This window comes from Prionailurus bengalensis, chromosome A1 (assembly GCF_016509475.1).
Source record: "Prionailurus bengalensis isolate Pbe53 chromosome A1, Fcat_Pben_1.1_paternal_pri, whole genome shotgun sequence".
Lineage (NCBI taxonomy): Eukaryota > Metazoa > Chordata > Mammalia > Carnivora > Felidae > Prionailurus > Prionailurus bengalensis.
The window spans coordinates 52025373-52049168 of NC_057343.1; the positions used below are offsets into that span (position 1 = coordinate 52025373).

General features: G+C 35.7%; 1 protein-coding gene across 15 annotated transcripts in view; it reads left to right on the top strand.

The window, feature by feature from the left end:
- The window catches only part of SCEL (sciellin), a 175696-nt gene extending 159726 nt beyond the window's left edge, over positions 1-15970 (top strand). For 13 of the 15 annotated variants that reach the window (XM_043581021.1, XM_043581111.1, XM_043581027.1 and 10 more), the window contains 6 exons: positions 3163-3255; positions 5094-5165; positions 7140-7214; positions 11342-11450; positions 13425-13527; positions 14973-15970. In XM_043581021.1, the coding sequence (XP_043436956.1) occupies positions 3163-3255; positions 5094-5165; positions 7140-7214; positions 11342-11450; positions 13425-13527; positions 14973-14989 (469 nt within the window). In that variant the 3' untranslated portion in view covers positions 14990-15970. The remainder of the gene's footprint in view (positions 1-3162; positions 3256-5093; positions 5166-7139; positions 7215-11341; positions 11451-13424; positions 13528-14972) is intronic. The other 2 variants (XM_043581136.1, XM_043581090.1) reach the window with 1 other exon arrangement.
- Positions 15971-23796: the final 7826 nt, after the last annotated feature.

Genomic DNA, 23796 nt, shown 5'->3' on the forward strand with positions numbered 1-23796 from the left:
CATTTTCCTCCCAACCCCTCATCCCTAGCCTGCTTTCTGTTTCGATGAATTGCCTATTCTGAACATTTCATATAAATGGACTCATATAATATGTGGTCCTTTATGACTGGCTTCTTTCAAGATTCATCCATTTAATAGCATGTATCAGTACTTTATTTCTTTTTATTGCCAAATAGTATTTGTCCATTGTATAGCTAAACAGCATTTTGTTTATTCATTAATTGATGGACATTTGAATTGTCTTTGAATTTTAGATTGTATTTAACTATTGTAAACAATGCTGCATATATGTTTTTGTATGGGATATGTTCTCATTTTCTTGCGTGTATACTTAGGAGTGGAATGGTTGGATTGTATAGTAACTCTATGTTTAACCATCTAAGGAACCGCCAAACTATTTTCAAATCAGCTGTACCATTTTATACTCTCACTAGCAATGTATGAAGGTTCCAGATAGGTGAATTTTCAAGCTGAATTTCCACCACAGGAAACATTTTCTCAAGAGTAATCCCATTTGAAATTCTGTAAGATCCAACACAGTGTTTGAATTTATATTTTGTAGAGTTGTTATTTAATTAAGACACGAAACTATGACCATTAATTGGAAGTTATAATTCAACAATTTGTTTCAATGAATAATAACTTTTAATGATAAAACTGTTAATTAACAAACATTGTGAGTCATGAGTTCTCCTTTATGAGGATTATTCAAGGCATCTGAGAGCAATACTTGGGCAGGGTTCCTCAATTGTACTGGTTCCCAAACTTTAGTGTATGTCACAACCACCTGCTGATAGAGAGACCACATTTTGAGAACCAGTACTCTTCTGGGTAAGATGATGGGCTGCCCAGCCTCTTAGGTGGTGGTTCTCAACCTTAACTCGCATGTGAGACTCAGTGAAAAGGCTTAAAAGAATCCCAGTGCCCAAGCTGTAATCCAAGCTAATTAAATCAGAATATCTGGATGTGGGGCCCAGTAGCATTGTAAAAAGCACCACAGGTTATTTCACTGGTTCCCAAAGTATTTTTTAACTATTTCTATGGTTCTAAATAATTAAAAAAATATATTGTTACCACTTATTGGCATCAAGATAGAATTTCCTTTTTAACATCTATCACCATCTCTGGAAGAACAAAGAAAGACTTGGCAAGTATTACAGAGCCTAGGAGACTAAAGAGACATGATTATTATGTGGAAGATATATCCTGATTCTGATTCTGGAACTGAGAAAGGACATCAGTGGAAAAACTGATGAAATACAAATGAAGTGTATAGATTAGTAAGTAGTATTGTACCACATTGATTCTTTAGTTTTGACAAATATACCATGGTTATGTATGATATTAGTATTAGGAGAAGCTGGGTGAAGGGTAGACAGATTCTCCACCTGTATTTGTAATTTTCCCATACACTTAAAATTATTCCAAAAATAAAAGGTCTTTTTAAAAAAAAATCTGTCATCTTCCAAACCTACTGGCATAGCAAAACCCATCAAAAAGTTTATTGTTCCACATTTCAAATTTGCTTATTAGTATTTAGTTTTCATTCACAATTATAAAAATTAAATCTTAGTGAAGCCATTATCATCATCTTATGATAAACACAGCTAGGAGATGCTACTTGTATTATTATTCTGTCTGGGCTTCCATAACAAAAGACCACAGACCAGGTGGCTTAAACAACAAAAATTTATTTTCTCACAATTCTGGAGGCTAGAAGTCCAAGATCAAGACCACAGACCAGGTGGCTTAAACAACAAAAATTTATTTTCTCACAATTCTGGAGGCTAGAAGTCCAAGATCAAGATGTTGTCAGGTTTGGCTTCTCCTGAGACATTTCTCCTTGGCTTACAGATGGCCACTTTCACACTGTGGCCTCGCATGGCCTTTTCTCTGTGTATGAACAAACATACACAAATCTCTGGTGTCACTTTTTCTTATAAGGACACAAGTCCTGTGATATTAAAGCTTCACCCTTATGACCTCACTTAACCTTTTTTACCTTCTTATAGTCTCTGTCTCCAACTCACAATGAAGGTTAGAGTTTCAAAATGGGAATTTGGGGGGGAAACAATTCAGTCCATTATAGTACTGTATGCAGTTTATTCCCCTTTCTTCTTTGAAGATTTTGCTAACTAACTGGTGATATTTGATTTTATATTGCTGGGGATGATGCAAACACATTCCAAACTCACTGACAACCTTCATTCCTTGAAGCTGTCTGTTAAAAATGGGTTTTTTATTGTATGTTATATGATTTGAATATTTTTAAGCAATTCCTAGCTAGGTTTATTATTCCTGGAATGACATATTCTAATAATTACGTTAGAAAGTTTTCTAATGTTCATTCTACTTTCTCATTACTTAGTATAATTTTAATGTAGCTGTATGGTTTGTGAAACATCTGTCTTAAAAGTAGAAGATGATTGTATGCCAGAGATAATATGTGAACAATGTTTTCCTCTTCTTTAAGAGCTATCTGGAAATGGAAGGAAAGTATGTTTAAAAATGATAAGGCTTGATTAAGATCTAAACTGCCCTCTTGTTTTTCACATCTCTTCTATATTATATTGGAGTTTACTAACCTGGAGGGATGAAAAGTGGCTAAAATTTTTGCTATTCCTGCATTAAAATTTTCCTCTGTTTCAGAGGAAAAAGAAAATATGCCTGCACTTGTTAAACGTTGTGACACTTTTTAATTAGCAGAAATCTAAGTCAGAGTTCTGTAATCTTCAAAATATTTTTTCCATTAAAAACAAGATGGAAACGAATTTCCAAAAGCAACCACTGGATAATTTTCATTAAATTGATAAACTCACAAGTTTATCATATTGTACATGAGGTGCTTTCTACAGTGGCACTGCTGGTATTACAAGGTTACTGGAACCAATTTCAGATGGTTTTTGCCCTTGATAAAAAGGTCTTTTATTCTAATGTTAGATAATATGACACATGCCTGTAGATTATTCTTTAAGGTAAGACGGTGGTCACTCTGGAGGTGTAAAATAGTACATGTATTCTATTTGTGTATCTGCACAGAAGCCAGACAAACATAAAGAGGTTTGTTGTATGTAAAAACTTAATTGAATAGAATTTTAATAAAACAAAAAAACTTCTAGTGGCCTTCATTTAAGTGCCAAATATTTGTGTCTGCTTTCCCAGGCTGGACAGCCAAGTCGGTGGATCCACTGATGCTATAAACATCCAGTTTACTAGAACTCCTGCCCATTCTTATGAAGCCAGGAAGAATCACAGGTACCACGGCCAATTATATACAAGTGACAGGACTTTCTCCTTCTGTTTTTAAAACTCATCTTACTTTAAACCTCCCCTTGCTTTGAAATGCAGAAATTTCTAATTTTATCAGTTGCTTTATGTAAACAGCTCCACACAAAGGTGTTGCATTAGCAACTTGGTCGTTGGTAAGCTTTGATACCTGGGTAGGAAAGTGTAAATATTATATTTTCTGAAAATTTTACATTAAAAAAAACTGTTTGTGACACTGGTGTTGACATTCTTTAGGCAGATTTTAAAGTTTCATTAAATTAGTTGTTATCATGTTCATTAAAGTTCATTAAAGTCAACTTTTTATTTTGCTTTCCAGATTTTTATTTAAATTCTAGTTAGTTAACATTCAATGCAATATTGGTTTCAGTAGATTTCACTGATTCATCACTTACATACAACTCCCAGTGCTCATCACAAGTGCCCTCCTTAATACCCATCACTCATCTAGCCCATCCCTCCACCCACCTCCCTCCATACAACCCTCAGTTTGTACTCTATTGTTAAGAGTCTCTTAAGGTTTTTTCCCTCTCTCTCTCTTTTTCCCCTTTCCCATATGTTCATCTGTTTTGTTTCTTAAATTCCACATATGAATGAAACCATGTGGTATTTGTCTTTCTCTCACTTATTTTTCTTAGCATAATACACTCGAGCTTCATCCATGTTGTTGCAAAGGTCAAGATTTCATTCTTTTTATGGTTGAGTAATATTCCATTATGTATATGTGTACACACACACACACACACATTTTTCCATAGTTTGGCTATTGTTGATAATGCTGCTGTAAACATTCAGGTGCACGTACCTCTGCTTGAATGTGTATTTTTGTAACCTTTGTGTAAATTCATAGTAGTGCAATTACTGGATCGTATGGTAGTTCTATTTTTAATTTTTTGAGGAGCCTCCATACTGTTTTACAGATTGGCTGCACCAGTTTGTATTCCCACCAACAGTGCAAGAGGGTTCCCCTTTCTCCGCACCCTTGCCAACACCTCTTGTTTCTTATGTTGTTAATTTTAGCCATTCTCACAAATGTAGGCTTAGAGACCTCAGCAACTCCTTAAAATGTAATAACATTAGTATCATAGGAGTCCCAGAAGATGAAGAAAGAGGAAAGGGGGCAGAAGGTTTAGTGAGAAAATTATAGCTGAAAACTTCCTCAATCTGGGGAAGGGCACAGACATCAAAATCCAAAAAGCACAGAGAACTCCCATTAGATTCAACAAAAGTCAGTCACCACCAAGATACATCATCGTCAAATTCACAAAATACACAGACAAGGAAAGAATCCTGAAAACAGCAAGGAAAAAATCCTTAACCTACTAGAGAAGACAGATCAGGTTTGCAGCAAATCTGTCCACAGAAATTTGGCAGACCAGAAGTGAATGACATGATATATTCAATGTCCTAATATATGGGAAAAAATATGCAGCTAAGGTCAACTTTTTGAGGTTTGTGGGGAAAGTTATGGTTTGAAAAATAGGAATGGGACACCAGGGAAACACATTAAAATGTATTATAAATATTCAAAATAGTCTTCATGCTCTACAACAGATATTCTGAGCGACCAATTTCCATAGCAGCGTTCTGGAAGTAGGCCAAAACAGTGGACACCAGGAACAAAATAGGAGATGTGAAGAAATTTTGCAGAAGTGGATTAGTATCCCTTTAACAATTACATTTCAAAAGTTATAATTTAAAAGGAATGTATAAACACTATTTTTTGCATTGAATTGGATAATAGCCTTGCTGTTTTTATTATCCTTGTAAATAAGCTTTAAACATTAAGTAAATGGTTCGTGTTACAGCTCCAATGCTGAAACCAGGCATGCAGGACCAAAGGATACTGTGGTATACACAAGGACCTATGTGGAGAACAGGTACTGGAAATTTATTTAAAATATTTTGCTACATTTACTCTAATTTTGAAATCATCTATGTTAGGAGAGATGCTATTATTTTGGAGTATGTTTGCTTTTCTCAAACAGAAGACCATTTAGGGGTATATTGAGTTCTAGGTATATCATTCTTTATAATGTTTCCAATATCAAGTAGTTGGCAAATAACCATTGTCATTGGATGAACCAAATGCTTGAATATAATAAGTATACACATAATAGGATAACCATGTGAAAGTTCTCACATGATCATATATAACTATACATTTATAACAAGCCTACAAAATTACACAATGCAAAATTACACAAAGTTACTCAGATACTCTCATGCTAATTTTGAGTCACACTTTAATTAAATAGTTCTATACACTATTCTGGTTCTATCTAATCTAATCTATCTGTCTGTTTACCTCTCATCTGAAATAAGGGGTGTTACCTTTAGTAGATACACTCTGGCCCAAATTACAGAGAATGGATATCCAAAAAAATCTGCTGCTTGGAGTGATGGATGTTGAGAAGAATGTCAACCAAGATCATGAATTCACAACCTATTTGATTTTCAGGGAGTATAAAAATAAGAATTAGCCTACCTGTGGAGTAATATACTGGTTAGGACTACAAATGTGATGTACGTGACATATGTGTTAACCAGAGCCCATTTCAAAGAGGTGAGACTATCTCTAGAGAGGGGTTCCTGAAAGGGCTCTGGGAAATTCAATACATGTCAGAAAATGGACAATTTTCCAAAAAAACAAAAAAGGTTTCTCAAAACCACACCTAATTTACTTTGTAAAATGCAGGCTCAAGTTTGATTTTTCTGCTGAATCTAAATCTCCCTAAACTCCACACTGACGGTGTAGGATAGTGTAGAGGCCCTAGCATCAGATTTGGGATGGAGTCTGTCATTTACTAACCAAGTGGTTTTGGCAAAATCTACTTAACTTCTTCAAGTCTCAATTTCCTTATCAAGAAAATGGAAGTAATAATATATGTATCATGCACAAATGTGTGCAAACTCTTACTGAGCATTGTGGGTTATGTATTCCGAAGATACTCTATTTCTTTTCTTTTTTTATATTCTTTTTTTAAAGTAAATATAATTTATTGTCAAATTGGTTTCCATACAACACCCAGTGCTCTTTCTGACAGTAGTCTGCCTGTGGACAATTGGAGGGAGAAAGATTTCTTATTTAAAAATCCCAGGTAAAGTCTGTGGAATTACCACTCACCCTATGAAATAATAGGAATGTATTGCTTCCAGCCCCAATATACTCACAGGTAGCATAAGTAGTTGGGAAGCAATTATGAGCTGCCAGCTGGTTAGTGCATTGCAAGTTTCATTTGTCTCACAGAAGGACTGACATTTACAAACTGGGGCAGTCTGAAAAATAGAACAAAGGGGACTTAAAATTACACTTTTTTGCTTTCATTCTAGACTCTTCTTTCTTGGATGTTTTCAAGTAAAAATAAACATTTCTACAGCTTTCTCTAAAAGCTTAAGTGTCTCTGTGTCTCTACACAGAGAATGTTGATGTTGTGAATGTTGATGTTTCTATGTGCTTACACTGGCCCATGCTTTGCATATTTCCTTTTCTGTGTTAGATTACATGTGGCTTTCCTATAGCAAATGAATGAGGGAGGGGCAAGCATGCATGTCATGAGAAATGATAACTTCTTTTCCTGCTCACGCTTTTTCCTGCGCTCCTTGTCCTATGCTCTATTTCCTTCAGTAGATTTGTCAATTTATATCAACCTGGAGGTGGCTTGTGCATCAGCACTTTCCACATTTAAAAAAAAAAAAAGAAAGAGGTTAGTACATGGTCCTAACTTGTAACATCATAGAGAAGAATGACACAGCTGCATGAGGTGTGTGTGCTTTGTCACCTGTGTATGGGTGTGTACGTCAACACTAGGGAAATAGCTCAGTCCTCACATGTCAATTTTGTTTGTTTCTAGTAAATTACTGAAGGATGGATATCAGGGGAATATCTCTGGAAAATACATACAAACTGTTTATTCAACTTCAGATAGGTGAGTTGGTCTACATTTCCATATCTAAAAGTATATATACATATATATATATATATACACACACATATACGTATGCATATATATACATACATACTTATATATACATATATTCGCATATATAGGTGTATATACTTACATATATAACATTTTATATATTTTAGTGTATATGTATATACACGTGTGTGTATATATACTTTTACATGTTATATATATTTTATATTCATATTTGATATATTTTTATTATATATATAATACTGAAATACATGATTCTCATCCATTGAACTTAGAGATGCTAATTAAGTGATTGTTATACGTGTGTATGGATGGAACAACGTACAACAACCTCTGCATCCCAGGAATTCATTCCGTGGCTTCCTGGCTGTTTCTGCTCTTTAATTGCTGTACTTTATTCCAGCAGACCTTTCCATGCCCTACAGCTGCCTGCCAGACCAGCCCCTCTGCTGTTGCTGATTCCCAGGAGTTCCCAGTAATGCCACATATTTAGTGTCTAGGCTTCATTGCATCACTTGACTGTGCCCTCAGCCCTTTCACCTTGTGGTTTTCCAGAGCCAGCTCACCTACAAACAGCTGCATAGAGATGCTGCTATGACCCAGTCTGGGCCCACAGTCAGTTCCAAGGACAGGGGTTGCAGTGATTATCAAGTTAGTGCTAGTATGTTGACCCCAAGCTTTCACTGTTGGTGATCTTTTTTTTTTTTTTAATTTTTTTAATGTCTACTTTTTTTTTGAGAGAGAGAGAGAGAGAGACAGAGACAGCATGAGCAGGGGAGGGGCAGAGAGAGAGGAAGACACAGAATCCAAAGCAGGCTCTAGGCTCCGAGGTGTCAGCACAGAGCTGGATGCAGGGCTTGAACCCACGAACCGTGAGATCATGGCCTGAGCTGAAGTTGGATGCTTAACTGACTGAGCCCCCCAGGTGCCCCTGGTAATCCTTTCTTACCATTTAATGTTCAGTGGGGTGCATAGATGATGCTCTTGAGAGTATGACCTGCAGATTTCCAGTGGAGAAAATTAAAATAATTAGCATTTCAATTCAACCACTGGAAATCAGCTGTAATGCAGATGTGTAACATTCTATTAGTGATGTTCCTTTATAGGAGAGGCTAGAAATATGACTTATCGAGGGTAAGGACATATCTTATTTTTATGCACAGCCTAAGCTTGTAATGCAGTGTTTGGCACCTAAGGCTACTCAGTAAATGTTTTCTGAAAAAAATAAACTAATGCAGTATTTGCGAAGGAAAACATGGATGGGCCAGGCACCAAAATTCTATCCTCTTTCTGTCACTCTTTTAAGATCTTGTATTACCAGTGATCTTCTGAGTGTCTTGCTTTTAAAGCACACTTCTTAGAAAAATAAAGTCATCTACACAAGTATTAGAATTACAAATGCTGCCTAAATAACCAGAAGCAAACAAATAAAAACAGCTTTTTTTCATAATGCTTTGAGAAGGTCTTTGGCTAACAATATGATCCTTTTTTTTAAAGTTTATTTTATTTCTTTTGTGTGTGTGAGAGAGAGGCAAAGAGGGTGAGAGAGAGAATCCCTGTTAACATGGAACCCGACATGGGGCTCAAACTTGTGAACCATGAGATCATGACCTGAGCTAGTCAATAAAGTCGGTCGCTTAACCGACTGAGCCACCCAGGTGCCCCAACAGTATGATATTAATAAGGACAACACTATCATCCGAGCCTTCCCTGGGCTGATGTTATCATTGTTAACTTAAGGAAGGAAAACATTCTTCACAAAAGTATTGCTCTTAATATGAAGAATTTCAGTTCCACTATTAAAGTGGTCCTTGAAATTTTCCATAGTCATCAGAGCAAAAGTCAATTCTCTGTAAGACCAGCCCGTCAAGCAACTTTTTTCTGTTGATTGTTGTGTGAAATTAGCTATGTCCCCAGAGTTCTTATCTAAGCATTTCAATCCCATTGAAAGTCTAATTTCTTTGCACAATTATTTATGGGCCTTTAGAACCTGCTCCTACTGAATGTTGATGGCTGTTTAATCACTCCACATACTTTCTTTCTCTAGCACTTTGGTACGTCCTGTTTGTCCTGCTCGAAATTCCCCCATTATGCCCCTCCACACCTCGCCCAACTCACCTTGAGAGCCCCTTTGTCTTCAAGCTTTAACTCATGTGGCACTTTTTCCACAACGGCTTTCCTGACTCTACCCCAGGGAATAGTTGCTTCGTTAGCCGTGCTCTCCTAACTCTCTCCACATATCTATAATATGCTATGATTATTGAATCACACACCTGGCTACCCTCGTGGAAAAAAGGAGACTGTCTTACTCTTCTTCATATTCCCAGCTCTTACCTCAGTGCCTCTGGGAATGGAAGAAGATTGGAGAGTGCCTGTTTTCTACTCTTGACAGGATTACAATATTACATGGGAAATTTAAGTATGTGTGCATGTATGTGTATGTATATGCATATGTATGAATTTCCCCGTAGGGAAGTATTTGCCAGGAACATATAAGGAATTTGCTGTAGAGTTAGTTGAAAGGGGAAAATATTTATTAATATGCATAAGGACTAGGAAATTCTTAGAATGACTGAGAGTATAAAACCAGACACATTTCATCTACTTAAATCCCTTTCTTCTTTTATCTCCTCCTTCCACCCATTTTCCCTCCTCTCTGCTTCTAGTCCTGGGCTTGATCGTAGGAGCATGGCTCCTGGGCACGACTAGTTCACTTTCACACAGTGAGCCTGATAGTCCTCATGGGCAGGCCTAGAGGTGACACAGGGACTCTGGGGCCACACTGCCTTCGTTCAAATCCTGCCACTGCCACTCAACTGGCTGCATGATGAGAGCAAATTTATTACCCTTCTGTGCTCAGTTTCTTCTTCTGTAAAAGGATGTAAAAATAACAGTACCAGCTTCTCAGCAATGTTGCGAGTAAGAAATGAGTTTATATAACCAAATGCATGGAAAGCACTCTGCATGTATTATAAAGCATATTAGCACTATATAAATATTGGCTACTTTTATTTTACACTTCTATTATGTACCCTACTCTGAAAATTTCAGGCCTGACTGCTAGTTCCCTGAAACTAGTAAATTCTGCAAGGTACTATTTAAGACAGTCCTAGTCCCTTCCAAAAGGAAAAAAAAATCACAGAATTGTTGGCCTTTCTTAAGGTTCTGTGTGACCTGAGCTCTTTTGGACTTGCTGATCACATCTATGGTTCATTTGTTACTGAACACTCTCTTTCCAAAGTAAATAACAATACTCTCTTTTCCTCATCAAATTTGTGGTGGGGTTATATCTTGTTGGAGAATATAAATTTTGTCATGAACGCTACACCAATATTCTGATTCTTACAATGACACCAAGAGACTTGTCATAGGAGAACATTTTGGGGACTCTAGACCCCAGAGTCTGGGGTCCTACAGACCCATCACTTGTGAATTTATGAAAATGATTTAAAAAAATTTTTTATATTTATTTATTTGAGAGAGAGAGAGAGAGAGGATGAGTGGGGGAGGGACAGAGAGAGAGGGAGACATAGAATCTGAAGCAGGCTCCAGGCTTTGAGATGAGCTGTCATCACAGAGCTTGATATGGGGCTCAAACTCACAAACTGCAAGATCATGACCTGAACTGAAGTCGGACGCTTAACTGACTGAGCCACCCTGGAGCCTCAAATTTACCAAAACACTCTTGAACGGATTTGTACTTTTGTCCTATTGAATGTTTTGAGAGTTAAAATTTTATATAAATCTACAGCATAATTTTTCTATAATATATGCAAATTAATAATTCAAAACCCTCTTCTAGCTTCAAGGGGTACTCATGACCTAGTTCAATTAAGAAACTGTGAACATCTTTGCCTTGCCCAGCTGCACTCTTGATTGCTAATGAATTAATAACTTGAGATTTGTCTTCATCTTAATTCTTTGATATCATTTTGAGGTAGCTAGGAGAATCAATTCTATCGCTAGAACAAGTAAGTCCCCAACTCTCTTTGATTTTCACACAATTTCCTGAAGTATCAACAAAATTAAGCTATCATTTCCACATGTCTTTGTGGGGAATACATCCATCTTTTGCATGATGACAAATTTACTTGTAATTGCTTATGTCTCTATAGGTCTGTCATCGAAAGAGAAATGTGCACTTACTGCCGGCAACCACTGGGCACAGACACTAAAATGATTTTAGATGAATTACAAATTTGCTGCCATTCTACTTGCTTCAAGGTAAGGGTATGTTTATTGCAGTTCATTAAACACAGCATTGCATATGACTGGGATAAAAATAATTATTTAATGAAACACATGCGATGAAGTTAAAACTTTCAGAAATGTTCTCATCCACATTAATAATGCACTACTTAAATATTTCTAGGAGTTATGCAGCCTCCACCTCAAAGGTTTATAATTACTCTCTTGGCTTTAGGCTTAGAGTTGATTACTGACACACTTATTACTCTTACCCTGGAGATTTAAATCTGTGAAAATATAAACACTTGTTCTCTTTATAAAAGTTTTTGCAACATTTTAATGAATCATGCATTACATAAAAAAATAATGAAATCCAGAAAGAAAAAGAAATTATTGAGAAGAAAGTTAGCAGCTTTTTATATGGTATATGTATTCAGGATGGATAGACCTCACCATAGTTGAAACTCAGTCTGCTTTTGAGAACGTGATTAATTCTAACTAATTGTGGCTTAGTATAATAATAATAAAGCTTATGTGGTACAATGCTTCAGTTTGTGGCTATATGCCATTTCTTTTACTTCTCACAATAATATCGGGTAGGTCAACGGGACGGTTGTTGATGTAAACGGATGAGCACTGAACTGGAAGCCTGAAGGCCTGAGTTTGAGTTCTAACTTTCACTAACTATTGCTATAATTTTGGACAATCACCTAATTAGCTTGGCTTCAGTTCCCTTATCTGTAAAATGGGGTAGCTGATTAGACTAGTGGTTCTTAATGCTGGCTGTATGTCATAATCATCTGGGGAAATTAGGAGAAAAACAGAATGGTTGGGACCAGCCCCAATTAAATAAAAAATCTCAAAGATGCTTCCTTTTGGTATGTTTCAAAACTCCTTAGATAGAACTAAGGGCAGCCAATTTGAGAATCATTTGCTTAAATCCAAGGGTCCTTTTTGTGCTGACGTTCTGTGGTTGATGCAAATTATCTAATTCAGTCAAGTAAATGTAATACTTTAACAACTGATTGCTTCTCCTTCAATTAGCTTCAGACAGTGACACATAGCAATCAGATATATGGTGTCTCATTTTGAGAAAAAGAATCCAATTTCAGGCCATAGGATATAGAATTCCACATAAAATAAAAGCTATTTCATTTATTTATTTGTTTGTTTATTTATTATTTGCTTAAAGCTATTATACAGAAAACTTTTTAAAATAAAGAGTTCTCCTGATTATGACTTTTAGTAAAGAACAATAATGTCCATTTATTATATTTCAAATGATTTGTTTCGATTTTCAATTTAATTATAAAATACTACTAGCTGAAAATAAAAATGTCCCCACACTCATAGGAAAAGATATATTATTCTATAGCCATGATAATAGAACTACCTGGACTAATTGATCAATGACAATTTGCTTTAGTGAACTCGCCTCTGAAAGCCAACAATCAGAGACAGGCTCATGCTTGAAAGTCAGCCAGTTGGCAGGTGAACTTGTTTGCAATGAGCACAGGTCTAAGGCAGATGTCAACCCTTTTCTATCTCCATAACCAACACAACACAAAACAAACTGTTCCCTAAACCTTATGTAAGATCAGAAGTTGTTTTGACCAATGAGACTGTAACTGGACAGCATAACTTTTAGTAAGCAAACAAGTATGCTTTGTGTTTTTGTTTGAGATATTTAGTGGTGATTTTATCTTTGGCATAACCAACTTTTGAAAATTTTTATCTACTTTATTGTGAGTTCAGGAGAAACTTCAGGGGTATATATACCCTGAAATGTACATTTTCAGAGTGGAGAGATGTTGTGAGTATTTATTTGAAAATTTCAGCAGTAGGATCATAAACAAGTGCATTCTCACTTTCCTTGTGGGTCCTCTTTCAAATCTGAGTGTTGCTATGAAGGATGGTACTGAATGAATTGAAAGGGCTTTTCTATCCTATTACAGTTAAAAGTCTACATATATAATGTGTGTAAATTTTACATATTGTTTTTTTCCTTAGTGTGAAATATGCAAACGGCCTTTGGAAAACCTACAAGCAGGTGACAGTATTTGGATTTATAGACAGACAATACACTGTGAGCCTTGCTACTCTAAAGTTATGGGTAAGTGTTAAGCTCTTTAAGGAATGATCGCTTTTACTAATATTAATGTCCACTTAATATTGTTGAAATGAAGGATTTCAATAAAGTAAAAAGTATTTTATCAATTCTACTTAGTTAAGTATTTAGCTGAAGATAGTTATACTATGGTAGTATTTTAGGGTATAAAATCAGCCAGCATTTATTATTGTCTCCTGATATCAGACCAGACATAGTACAACTAGGCAAAAAGGATTTATTTTGGAAATTTTTCTATTTTTTTCTGAACAAAAATAGATCTTTTCTGCTCAAATAATTGTGTGAATTGAAGTCCATTTCTGTGAATGACCTTTCATATTTGTCCTGAAATATACGTTTGTACCTAATTTGATTATTCCACTAACTGCTTTTTAATGTTACTTTTAAATGGGAAGTATAGAGCTAGTTCTATATACTTCTATATTAAATACAGCATCAAGTATTTTTTGTGAGTTTAAGACCAACTTTACTATAATTTGGGCTTTTAATTGGCATAAATGGTGTGAGAAGAAAACACTAAGGACTTGAGTTTTTAATTCATTTTCTTTAAACAGCATGAAAACTTTAAAAGTTGATTTAAAAGATATGCACAATGTACACTAAATTAGCAAAATAAAATGCTACAAAACTTGATCAGTTTTTAATAGCCACTATTTTATTTTTAATTAAATGGTAAGTAGATAGAATAATCAGAATGATATTGGATAGCTGGTCAACAGCACAATGTGAAGGTGAGTTTTCTGATGCCTCATTGGTATGGTGAATGAAGGAGGAGCATGTGTGATTCTCACATGGGATCCAAAATATGGAATTTAACGACAAATGTGTGACATTAATGAGGTACTGGGAGGCTACATCTGGAAAATGCTCTGAGAAATATTCAGAAACCCACGTTCCATCAGGCTGCAGTTCCAATTACAAGAACAAACCTAATTATATTCATACTGCGCCTTCTATTTTCTGCTTTCCCTAGCCAGTTCCCATATTCCATTTTCTTCCTAATTCAGCAGCCTTATCATGATACAATATTATATCAACGGACTTGATGTGCATGGTGGCAGCTCTAAAACTTTCAGTCTTCCAGAAGTCCATGAAATGGTTTAAGAAATATGACTATCAAAAGACTCAGAAGTCTTTGTGCCTTCCTCCCTGACTATGTGCACCCCATAGGCATTGCTATTTTATCGGACACAGCAGTTGTCAAGATATGACTCTCAGAGGAATCTCCTAAATATGAGCGCCAGGCATTGGTACTTTGTGTTCATGGTATATGACCAAAAGCCAGAGTGATGAATGCAGCAGAAATAAAAAATAAAATGTTTAATCCACCACTACCCCCTTGATGAATGGCTATTTAAAAAACTTTTGTTACAGGCTTATTTTTGGACTGAAGTTGTATTTCTAACTGGTACTTTCTTTAAATTTTTCAGCAAAGTGGATTCAATAATTCTGGCACATGGAAATCAAGATAAAAGCATTTATCAGGATGTTAAAATTTTATTTTAAGAATATGTAATCTAGAAAAGCTTTCACATTGAAGATTGACTCTTGTATACAACTAACAATTCTGCTATTGCATAAATAATCTGATTGCCTTCCATAAAGTCATATACATAAAGGAAACCATCTAATATCTGGCTAGATTTAGCCATGAAAAATTCAAGTGGTTCCAGTTACCAATGTCAAAGGAATGATGCTTCTCATGGCAACGAGCTCTGTCAACACTAACTAGGTCCGTCTCTGCTCCGTATGTGAGCTGTGCATCGTGGTGACCATAGTAGACAAGTTTCCCTTTTTGTCATCTTTGTTTCCCTACAGACTTGAATTTACAGATATTATTGACATCCTGATGAACTGTCAAAAAAGCAAGATATGCATGTATATCTTTCACATGCAAAAGAAATGTTGATAGAATTGTTTTTTTAAACAAAGTTTGGCGGAAAGGTGTTTCATATAAAGCTGTATGGACCTCAGAGAATCACTTGATCTTTCCAGACAAAATTATTTCTAATGTCCCTTTCTGCTCCTCAGATTATCTGATTCTAAAACACGTGTTGCTTGCTCTTTGAAAGTATATTTGAATATGTGTCTGTTAAGTATATTGAACTAAATAGGGTATCTAAACAATTTCATGTTATCCTTCAATTTACCACAGAAATGATTTTTATAGAATATTTTAAAAACAAAAAACATGGATTTGTGGGTAATGGGTAAAATCTCATGACATGTATAGTTTACATATTATACCTTGTTAAATTTTCTTTGCATGCATTTCAAAATCTGGGTATATGAATAATTTCTGAGAAATGATGGTTATAGATTACAGAGACATGCTCTTTGGCATATCACATCTACTCATATTACATAGCACTTTACAATTACAGACAGCTTATAAATAAAAATAAAATGAACTACCAGTTACACAGGATCTTTTAAAAAACTTTTTTTCAACGTTTATTTATTTTTGGGACAGAGAGAGACAGAGCATGAACGGGGGAGGGGCAGAGAGAGGGAGACACAGAATCGGAAACAGGCTCCAGGCTCTGAGCCATCAGCCCAGAGCCCGACGCGGGGCTCAAACTCCCGGACCGCGAGATCGTGACCTGGCTGAAGTCGGACGCTTAACCGACTGCGCCACCCAGGCGCCCCTACACAGGATCTTTTTGTGAAGTGTCTATAAATATCATTCACTGACATTGATTTTGTCAGTTACAGAGATCACAATTTATTATAGCCTATGCCATGCTGGCTAATTTAATTCTTTAGCTGCTTGAGCTATAGCTTTTAGTTTTAAAGAGCTTTTTCTCGAGGAATTGAAAATTCAATAATCATATGTGAGGAATGAGTATTAGTGTTAAAATTGAGAAATTGAACTTATAAACTATTTTATGTGCACATAGCAACTGCTTCTCAAAGGAAGGCACATAGAACACTGAGGGGAGGGTGGAATTTTAGGGAAGCTTAAGGTAGTTGTGAAAAACTGACATCAACTAGGGAGAATAAATGATCATCATGTATTTTCCGAGTGTTGATAAATTTAAAGAATTATTCTTCTGTATAATGATTCCAAGCATCTGTTCCTCTTAGGGCCTGGTACACAAAGTGTTAAACACAAAATGCTTATCAAAATGCAGCAGCGTATAATTGTTGTCCTATGGAGAAGAAGCCAGAAAAAAACAATTAATAATAATTTGATATTCATTAATTCATGCTTGATGAGAAGCAGTGGTAATTGAGCCATATGTTTTATTGTTCTTTTATTACATGCTATCAAAGTGGATCAAAAGAAATAATTTTCTTAGGGTTGAAATTAGTGACAGAAAAGGAAGGATGGAATAGTATCCCTGCCTTTTATATAAAGTGTATTAACATCTCAATGCCTTTGTAGTGATTAAAAATCATTTGAATATCATTTCAGAAGTATTCTACTTTTTAATGCTTCATTTAAAAAAACTTAAAAGGAACATATTTCTCACTTTTCTGTAGCTGTTTAACAGACCCTTTCTTCTATAATAATGTATTAAATTAAACCCAAAGCTGTTATAAAAATGGAATAAATATAGAGTGGAGAGATCAGGGCTTCCAATTCACGAAGACCACTTCATTTTGTCTGGGTTTATTTGCACCATCGGAATACAGATTTCTAAGACATTTGGAAGATCTCTTTTTTTTTTTTCAGCCAATCAATTATGTTATTATTGGCATACTTTTCCTGGACACAATTGCCTAACTCTCAGAATACCAGGTCCTGAATTCTATTTCTAATTAAGAGATACCTCTAAAAAGAATGAACTGCTGCAGCATGACAATATCCTTCTAAAACAGCAAAATGGAAGAAATATAATAATCTTAGAAATAGAATTTGTTAAGATAGTATTCTTTGTTTTAATAAGGCGAAGAAATAAAAATGTATTGGAGAAGTAATCTGTACACCCTAATTGTCTGATTGCAACCACTCCTCTACTTAGATATGAGTGACAACATATGGTCCAGCTCCGACTGTCAATGCAGAGTCGGACTTGTTTACTACCATAAAAACATCATGAGTGTTTGGAACGTTTTCCTACTCAGCTTGATTCAGAGCTCTACCAAAACAAGGGACTGTTTGGTCTACATTATGGCAAACTAACAATGATGATGTTGATTTTTATTCTTGTGTGTGTATACTACTGAATTTACTGGTTATTTTGTGACAGTGTAAATAAGTTGCCTCCACCTATTCTTAAGTACTCAGCATTTACCAGGAGCACCCATAAATATCTCTGTTAACTTGGGCATGCCCTTTCCCTCATGGGCCTATTCACTATTTAAAATGTGAGATTTAAAGGCGCCTGGCTGGTTCAGTCGGTGGATCATGAGATTCTTGATATCAGGGTTGTGAGTTCAAGTCCCATGTTGGGGGTAGAGTTTACTTAACTAAAAAAATTTTTTTTTAATAAAAATAAAATGTGAGATTTAGAACATTTAGAACTTGTAGCCACCAGCTCAAACATTGCACGAATCTGGGAATCTATTCCTGCTGCTTATCCCATTCTGAGATGATCTCTTTTGTTAGATGCCTAGGAGTTGTTGAATGTTTTATATGTATTTATTTTTTCTTTTTATCTTTTGGCCCTCTACACCCATTTCTCCTACCCCCAACCCTAACCCTTGCCTGTGGTAATCACCAATCTATTCTCTGTATCTATGATCTTGTTTTTGTTTTTTGCTGTTGTTGTTGCTTACTATTCCACATATAAGAGAGATCATAGTGTACTTGTTGTTCTCGATCTGACATACTTTAATTAGCACGGACCTTAAGGTCCATCATGTTGTTGCAATTCACATTTTCATTTTCTTTGGATAACCACCAAGAAGTGGAATGGCTGGATTATAGGATAGTTTTATTTTTAATATTTTGAGGAACCTCCATACTATCTTCCACAGTAGCTGCACCAATTTACATTCCCATCAGCAGGGGTTTCCTTTTCTCCACCAACCCTTGTTATTTCTTTTCTTTTTGATAATAGTCATTCTAACAGGTGTGAGGTGATATCTTATTGTGGTTATCTGGCATATAGAAATGCAGAAGAGTTTTGTGTATTGATTCTGTATCCTGTAACTTTACTGAATGTGTTTATTAGTTCTAACAGGTTTTGTTTTGTTTTTAGTTCCAACATTTTTTTGATGGATTTCTATATATATGTCATCTGCAAATAGTGACATTTTTACCTCTTCCATTCTAATTTGGATGACTGTTATTTCTTTTTCTTGCCTAATTGTTCTGGCTAGGACTTCCAGTACTATGTTGAATAAAATTAGTGAGTGTGGGCATCCTTGTCTTTTTCCCAATCTTAGAGGAAAAGCTCTCAACTTTTCACTATTGAATATGGTGTTAGCTGTGCCCTTGTCATACATGACATTTATTACATTCCCTCTATACCCACTTTCTTGAGAGTTTTTATCATAAATGGGTGTTGAATGTGTCAAATGCTTACCTGCATCTGTTGAAATGATCATATAATTTTTATCTTTCATTTTGTTACGGTGGTATTGACTGATCTGTGGATGTCAAACCATCCTTGTATCCCACTTGATCATGGTACAATCATGTATGATCCTTTCAATCCGTTGTTGGATTCAGTTTGCTAGTATTTTGTTAAGGATTTTTGCACCTATGTTCATCAGGGATATTGGCTTATAATTTGTGGCATTTTTGTCTGGTTTGTTATCAGGATAATGCTGGCCTAATAAATGAGTTTGGAAGAGTTCTCTCCTCTTCTATTTTTTGGGGGGAGACTTTGAGAAGGATTGGTATTAATTCTGCTTTGAATGTTTGGTAGAATCCACTAGCAAAGTCATCTGGTCCTGGACATTTGTTTGTCAGAAGGCTTTTGATTATGGATTTAATTTTCTTACTAGTAGTCGGTCTGTTCAGATTTTTTATTTCTTCATGATTCAGTCTTGTTAGGTTGTATGTCTCTAGTAATTTATCCATTTCTTATAGGTTGTTCAATTTGTTGGTGTATTATTGTCCATAGCAGTCTCTTATGATTCTTGGTATTCCCGTGGTATCAGTGCAACAGTCTCTTTCATTTCTGATTTTATTTATTTGAGTCCTCTTTCTTTCTTCGTGAGTCTAACTAAAGGCTTGTCAATTTTGATTATCTTACAAAGAATCAGCTCTTAATTTTATTGATCTTTTTTTTCTATTTCATTTTTTAAAATCCCATTTCATTTATTTCTGCTCTAATCTTTGTTATTTCCTTTCTTCTTCTAACTTTGGGCTTTGTTCTTCTTTTTTATAGTTCCTTGAGGTGTAATTTTAGGTTGTTTACTTGACATTTTTCTTATTTCTTGAGGTGGGCATTTATCACTATGAGCTTCCCTTTTAGAACTGTTTTTGCTACATCCCACACATTTTGGTATGCTATATTTTCATTTTTGTTTTTCTCAAAGTATTTTTAAATTTCTTTTGATTTCTCTTTGACTCATTGATTATTCAGTAGCATGTTGTTTAATCTCCATCTATTTGTGAGTTTTCCAGTTTTCTTCATGTAATTAATTTTTAGTTTCATATTATTGTGCTTGGAAAAGATGATTTATTTGATTTTCATCCCCCCAAATTTTGTAAGACTTGTTTTGTGGCCTGATATATATTCTCTACTGGAAAATGTTTCACGTAGACTTTCAAAGAATGTGTATTCTATTGCTTTTGAATGAAACGTTTTGTGTATATCTGTTAAGTCCTTCTGCTCTAACATGCCATTTAAGGCTGATGTTTCCTTATCAATGTTGTCTGGATGATCTATCCTTTGATTTAAGTGGGTATTAAAGTCCCATGCTATTATTTAATTGCTGTCTATTTCTCACTTTAGATCTGTTAATATTTGCTATATATATTTTGGTGTTCCTATGCTGGTTGCATGAATATTTACCTGTGTTATATTTTCTTGTACTTCAGAATTGCATGTTGGCTTTATCACAATATAAACGTTTGGCACCATCTGAATCTTATTTCCTGGATCTTTGTCCCATCATTTGAGAAGTCTGGCTCCTGAGAGAGATTAGTGAAATGTTCAGATACATGGGTCAGGTAAAGGTTTCAGTTTTTCACTAGAAGAGAGGAAACTAAATATCATGATCGCCTTATGAATGATATAAGAAGGACGTTTTAACATCATTGCCTCTGTAGTTTCTTTGATACATTCTTTTCCTAATAACATTGAATTGCTGGATTGTTCTAGGTGCTGTATAAAAAAATGCATAGTTTATAATCTCCCAACATTCATTCGTTTATTCATTCATTCATTCTATTATTCAATAACTTAAAAATCTTCATTTAGATCCTATGTTCCAGTCTTAGCAATGAACAAAACAGCCAAGGTTCCTGCCCTCATGGAACAGTTTTAAAGACAAAAAATAAACACAGTAATTTCTGAAAGTAATAAGACCCGTGAAGGAAATAAAACACAGTAACTAGGTCCTAGTATTGGCCACAGTCAGACATTTTCTCCTATTAAACATAATAAGATGGAAGTTCAAAGATGCCAGGAGGTGGAGATCAGCCAAAAAATGTTAAGCTTCCTCTATTCCTCATGGAAAACAATATTCAAATACTACTCAGATAGCTTTCAAGTCTCTGCAGGGGGTGGATTATACCAAACAGCTCCTGAAATCCTGGGCCTCAAGCGGAAGTTCCTCACTTAGATAAAGGAGCCAACAGGCATGTTCTGGTGATTGTGCCAAAAAAGCTGGTGAAGGAAGAGAGGGATGTCTGAACCAGCCCTCAAATGGAGTGGAACCCATGGGTTGGGTATGACAGTTCCTCACTTCATTTGAGACACTAAGGATTAAGTCCCTTTCTGTTTTCCAAATGGAAACATGAAACAGCCAGCATCATTTCTGATCTTGGAGAGATGTCTCATAGGGATTTTATTTTATTTTATTTTATTTTATTTTATTTTATTATTTTATTTTATTTTTATTTTTATTTTTAATATGAAATTTATTGTCAATTTGGTTTCCATACAAAACCCAGTGCTCATCCAAACAGGTGCCCTCCTCAATGCCCATCACCCACTTTCCCCTCCCTCCCACCTCCCATCAACCCTCAGTTTATTCTCAGTTTTTAAGAGTCTCTTATGGTTTGGCTCCCTCCCTCTCTAACCTCTTTTTTTTTTTCCTTCCCCTCCCCTGTGGTCTTCTGTTAAGTTTCTCAGGATCCACATAAGGGTGAAAACATATGGTATCTCTCTTTCTCTGCCTGACTTATTTCACTTCGCATAACACTCTCCAGTTCCATCCACATTGCTACAAAAGGGCGTATTTCAGTCTTTCTCATTGCCAAGTAGTATTCCATTCTGTATATAAACCACAATTTCTTTATCCATTCATTAGTTGATGGACATTTAGGCTCTTTCCATAATTTGGCTATTGTTGAGAGTGCTGCTATAAACGTTGGGATACAAGTGCCCCTATGCATCAGCACTCCTGTATCCCTTGGGTAAATTCCTAGCAGTGCTATTGCTGAGTCATAGGGTAGATCTATTTTTACTTTCTTGAGGAACCTCCACACTGTTTTCCAGAGTGGCTGCACCAGTTTGCATTCCCACCAACAGTGCAAGAGGGTTCCTGTTTCTCCACATCCTCGCCAGCATCTATAGTCTCCTGATTTGTTCATTTTAGCCACTCTGACTGGCGTGAGGTGATATCTCAGTGTCGTTTTGATTTGTATTTCCCTGATGAGGAGCGACGTTGAGGATCTTTTCATGTGCCTGTTGGCCATCTGGATGTCTTCTTTAGAGAAGTGTCTATTCATGTTTTCTGCCCACTTCTTCACTGGATTATTAATTTTTCGGGTCTGGAGTTTGGAGAGTTCTTTATAGATTTTGGATACTAGCCCTTTGTCCAATATGTCATTTGCAGATCTTTTCCCATTCCGTTGGTTGCCTTTAGTTTTGTTGATTGTTTCCTTCGCTGTGCAGAAGCTTTTTATCTTCATGAGGTCCCAATAGTTCATTTTTGCTTTTAATTCCCTTGCCTTTGGGGATGTGTCAAGTAAGAAATTGCTGCGGCTGAGGTCAGAGAAGTTTTTGCCGGCTTTCTCCTTTAGGATTTTGATGGTTTCCTGTCTCACATTCAGGTCCTTTATCCATTTTGAGCTTATTTTTTGTAAATGGTGTAAGGAAGTGGTCTAGTTTCATTCTTCTGCATGTTGCTGTTCAGTTCTCCCAGCACCATTTGTTAAAGAGACTGTCTTTTTTCCATTGGATATTCTTTCCTGCTTTGTCAAAGATTAGTTGGCCATACTTTTGTGGGTCCAATTCTGGAGCCTCTATTCTATTCCATTTGTCTATGTGTCTGTTTTTGTACCAATATCATGCTGTCTTGATGATTAGAAGCATAACAGCAAAGACACCCCAAACCCAGCAGAAGAAGAGAGATAATAAAGATCAGAGCAGAAATAAACAATATAGAATCTAAAAAAACTGTACAGCAGATCAATGAAACCAAGAGTTGGTTTTTTGAAAAAATAAACAAAATTGATAAACCTCTAGCCAGGCTTCTCAAAAAGAAAAGGGAGATGACCCAAATAGATAAAATCATGAATGAAAATGGAATTCTTACAACCAATCCCTCAGAAATACAAGCAATTATCAGGGAATACTATGAAAAATTATATGCCAACAAACTGGACAACCTGGAAGAAATCACAAATTCCTAAGCACCCACACACTTCCAAAACTCAAACAGGAAGAAATAGAAAACTTGAACAGACCTATAAACAGCAAAGAAATTGAATCAGTTATCAATAATCTCCCAACAAATAAGAGTCCAGGACCAGATGGCTTCCCTGGGGAATTCTACCAGACATTTAAAGCGGAGATAATACCTATCCTTCTCAAGCTGTTCCAAAAAAATAGAAAGGGAAGGAAAACTTCCAGACTCATTCTGTGAAGCCAGCATTACTTTGATTCCCCAACCAGACAGAGACCCAGTAAAAAAAGAGAACTACAGACCAATATCCCTGATGAATATGGATGCAAAAATTCTCAACTATATACTAGCAAATTGAATTCAACAGCATTTAAAAAGAATTATTCACCATGATCAAGTGGGATTCATTCCTGGGCTACAGGGCTGGTTCAACATTCACAAATCAATCAATGTGATACATCACATTAATAAAAGAAAAGAAAAGAAAAGAAAAGAACCATATGATTCTGTCAATCGATGCAGAAAAAGCATTTGACAAAATTCAGCATCCTTTCT